The sequence below is a fragment of the Cladophialophora immunda genome (genome assembly GCF_000835495.1).
Source record: "Cladophialophora immunda strain CBS 83496 unplaced genomic scaffold supercont1.31, whole genome shotgun sequence".
Taxonomy (NCBI): domain Eukaryota; kingdom Fungi; phylum Ascomycota; class Eurotiomycetes; order Chaetothyriales; family Herpotrichiellaceae; genus Cladophialophora; species Cladophialophora immunda.
In genome coordinates this window covers 1-10857 of record NW_015622571.1, presented here as the reverse complement: position 1 = coordinate 10857, position 10857 = coordinate 1, and the positions used below count along the sequence as shown (strand labels likewise).

At 52.0% G+C, this 10857-nt stretch overlaps 3 protein-coding genes across 3 annotated transcripts; all 3 read right to left on the bottom strand.

The window, feature by feature from the left end:
* Positions 1-2772: 2772 nt before the first annotated feature.
* On the bottom strand, positions 2773-7249 carry PV07_12625 (uncharacterized protein; the record flags this gene model as incomplete). The annotated part of the gene is made up of 4 exons (XM_016400167.1): positions 2773-3392; positions 4187-4813; positions 6056-7011; positions 7107-7249. The coding sequence occupies 4 exons, from the start codon at positions 7247-7249 to the stop codon at positions 2773-2775; spliced, it is 2346 nt and encodes a 781-aa protein (XP_016242189.1).
* A 37-nt stretch (positions 7250-7286) lies between these two features.
* On the bottom strand, positions 7287-8201 carry PV07_12624 (uncharacterized protein; the record flags this gene model as incomplete). The annotated part of the gene is made up of 1 exon (XM_016400166.1): positions 7287-8201. One exon carries the CDS (start codon positions 8199-8201, stop codon positions 7287-7289), a length of 915 nt encoding a protein of 304 aa, XP_016242188.1.
* A 1093-nt stretch (positions 8202-9294) lies between these two features.
* PV07_12623 (uncharacterized protein) lies at positions 9295-10005 on the bottom strand (the record flags this gene model as incomplete). Its single annotated transcript, XM_016400165.1, has 1 exon — positions 9295-10005. One exon carries the CDS (start codon positions 10003-10005, stop codon positions 9295-9297), a length of 711 nt encoding a protein of 236 aa, XP_016242187.1.
* Positions 10006-10857: the final 852 nt, after the last annotated feature.

Genomic DNA, 10857 nt, shown 5'->3' with positions numbered 1-10857 from the left:
TCTGATTGCGTTTGGATGGTTTGAGGTTCATTGAAGGTGGTACTATACCCGCTCGCTATACTGTATTGTTGGTAGGTAATACGTCTGAAAAGACAGGTTGAAGTTTCTTCAAACCCAAAACCCAAATGAAAAAAATTAAAAATTAAAAAAATCAACCCTGAGCGGAATTTATAGATGACGAATCTGCTCACCGCGTCTTCCTGAGCCAAAGGCACGATCAAGATTAGAGGGTCCATAGATTTTCCGGGCGATAACAAAACTACAAGGCGTGAGCCTTACACATGAAACCCATTGGATCTCGTCTCTAGAGAGACTAATTCGGTGGTCATTTTCTGGTCGCTTCACTTTTGGCTGTCTATTAAGCTAGGCGCATACTTGTTACTAAATGGTAGGGTTGAGAAGCTCGCTACTGCATCAATTATGGGTTGGCTGCTGTCAAATTACGAACCTAAAACAAAGACTCGCATGGAAATAAGTGAGGCGTCCCCTAGAAGTGCGGCAGCGTGGATGACGTGGCCAGGGAATTTGAAATCAACATTAGCAGCTTCATCGGCGATCGCCTAGGATACAACTAGCTCTATGCAACAGAAATGCACACCCTGTAGCAAAACAAGCGGTGAGCGTGCAGAATGGGCTCACGTACCAAAGACAGCAGATACGCCAGTCTGCCGTGCCTAAAAGCAAGAGTACGCATCGCTCTCTGGCTGTGGTCTCGTATTGATGAAGCACATTCAAGGCCCGCAAATGAGAAATCAGATGTCACAGGATAGATTGTTGCTGGAGGTCCTTTCGATGCGTACCGACCTCGACGACGAAAGAACCCTGTTGAAGCAACAAACTGGGGCATAGCTGACATGGCGAACAATCGTTGGTGGAGCTTGTACGAGAATCGAAATGCTGATTAAAGGTAAACCTTCCCCCCACGATTCATTACATGTTTAGTGGGTTGAATGTTAGCTGGCGTTGCAGATGTGTACGTCTCCAGCCTGCACAGCATTGAACAACGCAAGGCAAAATTAAATGCCAATGACGAGCGTACGCCCTCAAGGGCTTAGTTCTCGGACGCTAGCGCAAGGTTGTTTTCCTATGGCAAATATCTATGTCCGACAAGCTCTTATCAGATTGTCGAGGAAGGTTCAATTCATCTTCGTGCATCCGAGGCGTATTAGAGCTGCGCGTCAGCACTAATGAAGCAATCAACAATACTGTACAATCTCTTCCATGATATGTTTCAGTAACTAGTTAACTATCCTACTTTCTAAATTCTAATCGCAACGGCAGCCAAACCACAAGGTCCGAGATCACTTGAGATGAAAGTATTGGTCTCGGGCAAAGTAACGGGCGGGGTATTTCGCACGTTCGAAATCTCCGAGGTCGGCTTCTCTGTCGTTGAGTTGGTAACGATTTCATTGGAGTACGGTCGGACAGCTCTGGGAGTGGCGTGTCTCTTATAACTTTATAGCCACCCTCAAGACAGCCAGAATCGAATGTTTTGGGCGTTGTTTTTAGGACAAACGCCGCCGTAGCTAATTGGACGTAATTGGGTACACGAACTGGCCTAGGGCCGAATCAACTGGGCGGATTACCTTTTATCCTTCATAAATCGCTCGAACTATGCTAATGCACGTAGTGCAACGATTCATTGATAAGAATAACCGGACCCTCCTCTAGGCGATGCCACCGTACACGACGGAGCGGTTGAACATGAGAAGATATGATGGCGATTATCTCACCCACTTAGATGTTCTCATAGCTATGATTCGGTGTTTATCAACGATGCACGTGGGACACGAGCACCTTTACATTGAGTCATTATCCAATCGCCGCGCACTTCGAGTTCGCGGCGTCGTGGATTGGAGATGAAAGTGAAATCTTGACGGGCTGACCACGAACAGCGTCCAGCGGAATACAGGGCCGTAAGATGATGATTGGGATCCTCCATACGCAATCCTTACCGTCATGGGCGTGATACTGCTTGGGCTTTCTTGATATGCGGCTAAGGAACTCTGTTCTTGGGGTTGATTCTCCGGCTGCTTACTGACAAAATACTGCACGAAAATAATTCTATATATAGCTCTGGGGTCCAGCCGAGGAGGTTTTATGTCTTCCACAGGCGACGAAACCGCGCAGTGTGACACACTATCTTTATACTGTACATGTAGCCAGGCTCGTTATAACTATTAAAAGAAGTCCGAGGTTGTTGGTTGTGCTTGTTCCACATATCGAGCGCCCTTACCGATCTCAGTTTTGTGTTTTAGGGTGCCGGACCCTCGACCGTTGCCACGCTGCGTACGCTCGTCCCTTGTCATCTAGGAAATCGTTATCTTCTAGGTGTAGAGACTGGGCGGTGTCCGAAGGATTGCCATGAATCACCCAATCTTGTTCCACCCCAGGCTGTGACATGTGCAGAAGGTGGTCGGGTGGCAACCGCCGCTTTGGGAGAACGCATCAACTTACCGGAGCGCATCCCAGATCGTTGGGCTGCAGACTTCGTCCTAGATCCTCTCCCAACACAGTGGATAATCTCTGTATAGACACTCCCTAGAGCCACCATCTGGCAGTGGGGTTCTTGCCCGTGTCGCGATATCTACCGGTGGTCCTAGAGAGTCCCTCACAGTTGGGGTTCTGACCATATCGATTAGATCTGTGACTGTGATCACCAGGATCATTGGGGCTCGAAATAACTGTCAACTCAACCTCTCATTCACAAACAAGGATAACCTCGGCATTTTAAAATTGTTCTTGACACAGGGAGTACCTTGTTGAGCCAACTCAGCTTTCCATGGCTTCATCCTCACAATCTTGTGCTGTGGACTCCCAGGTGCGAAGACCGTGATTCTGCGCCTCGTCACATCTTTTGCATTCCCACTGTTTCAGTTGAGCTTCCCCATACCGGCCAAAAATGGCTTTACGCAGGTCATTTTGCAGGTCGTTGCGCATCAAGGAGCGGAAGAATCGAATATCAGCCGGATCACTAGGGCCGTCTGGAATTGAATCGCGTCGTAGGCTTTGAATCATCATCTCTCTGAGGAATTGGCAGAAATCGGAGGGGTGTTCGTTCCCTTCCTCACGAATCTGGTCCACCGTGTACTCGGTGGATTCTCGGTACACCACTGGGTCCCAGCCAAGTGGGATCTCGTCCTCGTCGACGTGTAAGAGTGCGATCACCAGTTGAGTCAAATCGCCCCACCAAGCTCGACTGGCGTGATCGATGGGGTTGTGGGAGCTAACAGGACAGTGTGCCTTGAGCTTCCGAATCAATGTTGAAACCATTTCCAACTGATTGCGCTTGATTTGCTTTCGCTGTACCCATTCACATGTCAGGACGCCAACCATAAGCTCGACATATTTCCTCAGATCTCCCAGACCGTCGATGAGCTCTAGTACACCCTCTGGGAGGGGGTGGCGAGGTTTTAATTGAGTATTTCGAATTAACAAAGCCTTAGTTTCCGTCTGTCGGTGCCAGTTGAGGCCCGCTGGGTTGTACGCCGTGGTCTAGCTCAGATCGCGGGTGTACATGTCGCTCTCTTCCGGCTTTTCGAGCTGCACGGCCCGCATCACCTCTCGAGGATGGCCAAAAAGGGGTTGTTGCTAAGAAGTCTTTCATCCGTTGAAACTGTCGTCGTCTGTCGACGAAGTCGGAAGTCACCGAGCACGAAGCGACGGGATTTATATGTTGAACGCGAGGATCAGGACCTATACTACCCCTGGTAGCCAAGGAGTTATCATCCCAGCACTGCGCTACCACTCCGCTGCAACGAATTCGTTGCTGGCACGGTTACGCATCGCTGGCTGAGGAGCGGTCCGGATAGAGTATGGAATGCATCGCTGGTTTGTTGCTAATCCCGGGGGCCTCGGTCGCACGCGCCCCACAATCCTGTATCTCACCGTCCAACCTGGTGGAGGATATGGTTGATAGCTCAGCCCTTTGCGCGGTGGTTGAAAGAACGACCCCTTTTCCCTCAATCAAGAAAGGCGGCGCCGTTGGTCACAGCCACGGTCTTCCCTGCACGCAAAGTGTCCGCCCTTGTCCACTCCCCAATAAATGGCAAAACACCGTCCATCAGTGCGGTATTGCCAGTACGGAGCTCCGTTAGGAAATGCGTCAGTACCCTCCTCTCTGGGGGCCTTCGATGTGCTCCATTCTTTATGGACCTCTCAATCTCGCATAAATACAGCAGCTCACCGTTCAGTATCTGACGGAGCTTCCCGACCTGGGGAAAGAGACAACTCCGATCCATGAATTCCGGCTTTATGCACAGTTCCAGAGATTCTATCGAGGCCCGGAACGCCCGTCGATATGCGTCAAAATCGACGCCCTTACCGACGTCGGTATTTGAAACTTCCGGCCAGTATTGACCATGAATATGGTCGTACCTTGTTGAGATCAGGCCCACCAACTCCGTAAATGGGAGAAGGTGGCCCATGTAATGATCCCTACCTTGCGACAGTAGCGCCTGCCATGGCTGGACTCCGCAGAGGTGGAGAGATATTTGTGCTTCGTGCCTTCCATACCACCGTCGCCTCAGCACCACACCGAGGCCGTCTAAAGCTCTTCCAATACCGTCTAGGCTCGCCCGCACGGGGATAGCCGCAGCGATATTGTCCGTGGAATTATTATCTAACAATTTGGCGATTTCCGCCACGTCCAGTCCAAAATCTGCTACCCACGATTCGAACTTCTGACGCTCGGCCTCGAATCGGTCACGAGAGACCTTGGATGCGCGGCGAGTGACAATGCCTTGAAGTGATGCAAATTTTGACCGGATTTCCTCCACCGAAACCGAAAGTCTGGGTGGTGGTAACGTGGACTCTATGCTCTGGTCAGGGGGACCTAGAGATCCAGGACAATCCATTGGCCGAGGCGTCCTGCCAAAGGAAGCAGGAGAGAAGACATATACCTACGAACAAACGGCGGTTGTTTTCCGAAGGAGTTTGCAGTGGTGGGGTCTAGGGTCGCGAGAAAGGCAAGAAGGAATTTTCTAGCGGCGGATACCTATAGATATAACTAGTAGTAAATAAAAAACTAAAGCAAAAAGAGGAGTAGGAAAAGACGAGTAGACTGCGATTTTGCCTTTACGGTGTTTATGGTTCTTTTCTCTACCCATTTTCGCCCTCTTTTTTGGAGGGAAATTTTCAAATTCCTCTTGTTGAGTCTTTCGGCCTTCTCTCTTCTTTCTTCCGAAAGAAATTAAACGTATTGAATAGGTGTATGAAGAATTGCTCGAGCGCGGTTTAATGCCATTAGTTGGACGACTCTATGTACCTGTGAACAACAAACGTTACGATAGCTCAAAGGCGTCTAGGGACCAGAATTGGGTCATTTGAGGCACCTTTTGACTATCTGTAATAGCGGAAGTAGAGCGCATGAGGCGTACGCGAGGGGCAGAAGTTGTATAATATAGACCTACTTATCTCTCGGCGCAGCTACCTCACCGTGATCGTCTCAGTTACGAGACTCCTCAGCCCTCGGGTCTTTTCTTAACGCTCCACCGCGAATGAAGGATCTATGACGAAGGAGGTATAGGAAGCCGCTCTCGCGTATGTGCTTACACTAGACTTAAGTACCGTACTTCGTCTTCGTTTCTTGCTCAGGGCCACTCCACCGTATCCAGGTTACGGTTAGGCTTTGTTGACGGCCAAAACTTGGCACCGGACGCTTCGTGATAAATTCAGTCACGCGTCTGCTCCTCACCTACGTCGTTAGGTTGACCGCGTATGGCACCGGATCCTTCTCACCACCCAGATTGAAATGCTGGCTATCCGCCGCACTCTCCTATCTCCCTCCACCCTCTCTCTCTATCGATAACTCGGCGGCAACGCGCCCGTCTACTTTAAGTGACGGGCCGTTAGAGCCAACTGGATGACGGGGCACCAATCTTTGCTCAGCGGCCAGCTCCCTCCCAAAAGAACCGCTGATGTGACGTACGATCGCTTGCCTGACATCGAGAGCTACAGTAGCGGCAGATTGCGCACACCTTACAGAGCACCTCTGCCTCTTTACAGTCACAATTCCAGCAGTGACGCGCGAAGTAAGTCCTTGGAGCGATCGCACCAGGGTCCATTTCTTTTGCATCCGTCGCGAAGATCTTCAGCAAGACCGAGCTGACGTTCTCTTTTGCGTCCGTCGCCAAGATCTTCAACAAGACCAAGCTGACGTTCTCTTTTGCTTGCGTCGCCAAGATCTTGAACAAGGCGAAGCCGACGTTCTCCGAGGAGGCTCCCTCTAGTATGGGCATAGATGACCCCAGATGGGTCCTCTCGTGGATCCCGAGGACGTCCGGGATCGCCTTCTCGGCGTCCTCGATCTCGGTGATGAGAGATATCGAGTCCTTCTCAAGATCAAGGCCATCGAAGAGCCGCCGGAATGAACCCTGCTGTAGATCTTCGTAATGACTCTTGAGGTGGCGACTTTCCCGGAGACTGCTGAGGCTTTTGGCGAAGTGATGGCCTTCGGGGCCGAATGCGAGATACTTCTCTACGGAACGTCGGATGGCCTCGGTGGAGGTGGGAATGCCGTTGAAGAATAGTAAGGGTCCATGTTGAGTGACATGTCGGTCCAGCCGTTCGGTAACTTCGTCTCTGAAGAGACCAGGTGAGATACCCCGGCCGTGGACCCATATGTGCGCGGCAGCGGTATTCTCCGGGTAGGTCATGAGGCGCTTACATTCTTTCTGCATCAAGGCCGACACATGAGCCAAAGCGTGACAGAGGGTCCACGAATCCGCTCCGGGGCCCAGTGACCTGTATTCGGCGACCAGTTTCCGTACTCCGGCGCGCTCTTCTGCGGAGTAGGCGTTTTTAATGGCCTCCACGATGCGCAGTAGGTAGTGGGCCCGGAATTGGAGACCCATATTAAGCTCAAACTTGGTCGGTCTTGGTCGGCGATTCTCTAGATATAGAACCAGGGCGAGCCCAAACTTCGACGCCGTCGGGTTAGTTCCGAGACCCTTGACGCTATCGGCAAGGATCCCAACGTGGACATTGCATCGTATCATCTCTGAAATCCATCTGTGAAACCGTCAACCATCTCTGTTACTTTGAGGAGAGGGCGAGAAAGTCTGAGGGTAGAGTGGTAGGTTTTGTGGATTTGGCAAGGTACTTACGGTTTGAATAACTGTAGGTCCTGGTGATGGCGTTCGGGTGCATAGGCAGGAACTTCCGGGACCCAACGTGCAACTTCCAGCTCGTTGCTCAATACAAAATCGGGAGGCACAGTCGACACAAGGGACGGCGCTACCTCCTCCATCGAAGTCACCAAGGATCGAAGTTGAAGCCATAAGCCTTCACCGACTGCGAGACATTAGCGCGGCCGCCCCTGCGGTGACTTTGGGAGACTTGCCTATCACTGTAGCCCCGGCACGCTCAACGGTGGTCGCACTCGACCAAAGCTGCCCCAACAGCTCGACGATGGCGCCCAGCTCACCAAAAAATGCCTCACGGTCAAGATCTTCGAGGGTCTTCTCCTCGACGTCCGTCGAAGCCCCCGAATCGGAATCATCGACGCCGGCCACAGGAGGTTGACAGTCGCCTCCCAACGAGTCAACCATCAATGCCAGGAAACCGATGAGGTTCAGATCGACGTGGCCGCCCGAGCTAGGATTCCAAGTCGAAAAGGAGGATTGCAAGAAGGTAGATAGACGTGCCGCGATCGAGTTGCATTGTTGTCCAACCTGCCGCAATATCACTGCCGCTATCCGTACATAACTCATAGAACTGAAGTCCCGGTCGAGAGCCTCCCCAAGGTAGCTGAGAACTTGCGGTCGGGAAGGGACGTCCGCGGGAGAATTTGTTGGAACTTCAGGACGTAAAGCTGCTTCCAAGTCAGCGAGGAAGCCGATCATCGGTAAGTGGCGAGCAATAGAGGTCCAGCTGCTGTAGGTGAAGAAGAGGCGACTCCGTAGGGATCTGGCGAGGGATATCTTCGGGGCCAGTTGCTCGTCGCGATTTGGGCAACCTGCCAATTTTTCCCGCAACTCTCGATGTAAGGTCCGCAAGGGAACCTGGCGGTAAGCTTCATCTTCATAGAGCTGGCAGAGAGTCTGTCTCTCAAGGCTCTTATACTCCTTGTAAATATCGACATCGAACATACTGTAATGCCCTTGTCTTGCGCGCAGAGGGAGAGACGGACCACCCACGGCTTTTAAGTTCTCCGGCGGTGTATACAGGACTGCAAAATCGGTTTCCTCGAAGATAAACATTCTGAAAAAAATCCTTCCGCCTGAGCAATAGGAGACATCACCAGCCATGACCAACCGTTACCATACCTCGTTCGTTCTGACTAGCTTGATTTTTTCTTTCTCGGCAATAGTAGTGGTTTTAGTTGAAGCTTGTGTAACGAGCACTCCTCAACGACTTTGGTAGTTATCCCTGTCTTAGTTCATCACGACGCAAAAAGTGACCGGACTCGTACTTGACTGGTCGCATACGGGTCCCGTGGACGCGGAAGCCGCCGTTCAGAAAGATTCGGTTCAATATTTGCAAGAACAGGCGAAGACTTCCCTAGGGGGCCTTGTTAGACTTGCCCCTCCTAGCTCATTGGAGCTCTATACACACATGATGACCAGAATTGAGAATCCAGATCTCTTTGTCGATGGAGACCAATGTTGCGGATCCAGACCCGTTTGCGCCTGTTCGAGACGCGTGTGTCTAATGGATCGACCGTCTGTGACAGTGAAAACGGATCCGATAATGCCATAGATGGCCTGAGCTACTCAAAGTATTTCTCAAATCAAGACCGTGCTCACAAATTTCTTCTGCAGTCCAGTCCTAAGCCTCATCCGCGAGATCTCCAAAGGAATTATAGGATTGTGTCGCCTAGAAGAGAAACTACCCAATCCGCCGTCCGAGAATGTTGTCCTGTGGATTTCCTCACTCCCGGGAAAATCCCATAACTAGAACTCTTGCCTACAGACGCTCGAGAGCGATAGGGGCCCGATCTTTTCAGTTGCGTGCTTTCCCGACGGGCGGAGTAGCGGCCAGATCAAGCATTTAGGGGCCGGTAGTAGGTTGCATAACTGCCAAAATGGTTCTAGTCCTGACAGTTCGGATTAGCGTCGTTGATTTGGGCCAATTGAAACACAGTCTCACCAGCGAACCAAATGAAAGAGTGGCGAAAGTTATTGACCAATCGTGATCTCTCAAGCTTAATAGCTTCTTACTCGCTTCCCACACAACATCATTCCCCCTTCTACTGTAACACAGGAAACTCAGAAAAAGGACTGTTCCTTTGCAGCGCTCGACTAACTGTCTCCCAAACCTTCCCCTTAGTCTTTGTCGGTCATTTGTCGATTCTCAACCCCTATGTCGGGCCCGCTGATGTCGCGTCAGCGCGTCGTGCCGTGTAAAAGGCCTCGCGCACGAATGGCAAAGAAATTTTTCTTTACAAGGGTTGTGAATAGCATCCTCGTGTCGCGTAAGGTCGTAGGGCCGAGAAAAGATTGAGTTGCAAGGCTTGCCCGTGCCAGGATTGATTCGGTCGCATCGGTGCGGCCCAGCTTGCGAGCTGCGCACGACCACGCTTGCCCCTCCCGATGACGATGGCCTATGACCTTTCTTGTGGTTTTTAAGTTCGACTTGTGTGTCGAATCTCAGGTGGCAATCCTGGTACGGGCACGAGTAGGTGCCGGAGTCAGATGGTGTGTCAACCGGCCGCGGCAGGGCTTGGTGCTGCTGTTGAGGCGTGGCAGTGTGCGTCTGCGGCCCAGGCCTCTGCTGACTGGAAGGCTCCGACGATTCGCCTGCGGTCGACTCCGTCGAGATCGTGTGGCTGACAAAGGGGTGTTCCGGAGGGATTTGAATCCATGGTTCGCCGGCGGCGGTGTCCGGGGCCGAGAGATTTGGGACTCTGTTGGTTTCGAACGTGGACACGGTGGACGGGACCTGGTCGGCCGTGAACAGTGGCGTCGAGTGATCGCTGACGCCATGTCCGTCGAGCATCAACTCTTTGGGTGAGATCGAGGTGCGTTGCGTCTGTAGCGTTGGTCGCCGTGTTGGCGTCGGCATGCTGTACGGGGAGTTTTGCCTAAATGGCGACTTCTCGTGAGGATGCGACGTCGGGGAGTGTGTTCTCTGGCGGTGTGCGGCCTGGAGCCTGTCGGCCAACCATGCTCTGCCTGTGAGCGTTGTCGGCCAGCCTCTGCCGTACGTCTGATTGTCCCTGGGGGGAAGCACCCGTGGGGTTGGCAAAATGCCGGTCGGGGAAGACATTTTACAAAGACTGCTGGTAGGGATAGGTGGAGCCTGGTTCGAACTGTAAGCAATCGAGAAAACATCTCGTCATCGCCACAAGTTCCCCTTAATATAGGTGTTTTCCCCGCTACACTCTGAGTTTATAGATATTATACATCGCGGGAGAGTTATAACGCACTATCGACACCTACCGCCGCTTCTGGTGGGGTGCCTGGTGAGCCTTGTTTCCTTACGCGGAAGGGTGGCTTTGTTTTGGTTCCGATCTGATGGGTGTTGCGATTGAAGCGATCCCCATTTTAGTGTCCATAGTAATACCCCGGAGGCACCAGGATGGCACCGTTGAGGGTATCGCCACGTCGTCAGCCACCCAGGCACATGACGGCAAGGCAGACTCGAATAGGTCTCTTCGCCCAGCGGTGTTCAGTCTTGGGCGAAGAGTGACGTTCATAGACCCAGGAACCTCGCCGTCGGAGCTACTTTGCCACATTTGGGGTGACCTTGTGAGGCGTCGTGCTAGGAAAATCTAGCTCATACAGCCTCGGAAAGGTCGCCTCAGCCCTGTTTTCGTTTGCATCGTCAATCCCCGGAAGGGCCTCTAGGAGACAGAGCCTGCCAGTTTGTCAAGGGGGAGGGGGAGAGAGAGAGAGAGAGAGAGAGAGAGAGAGA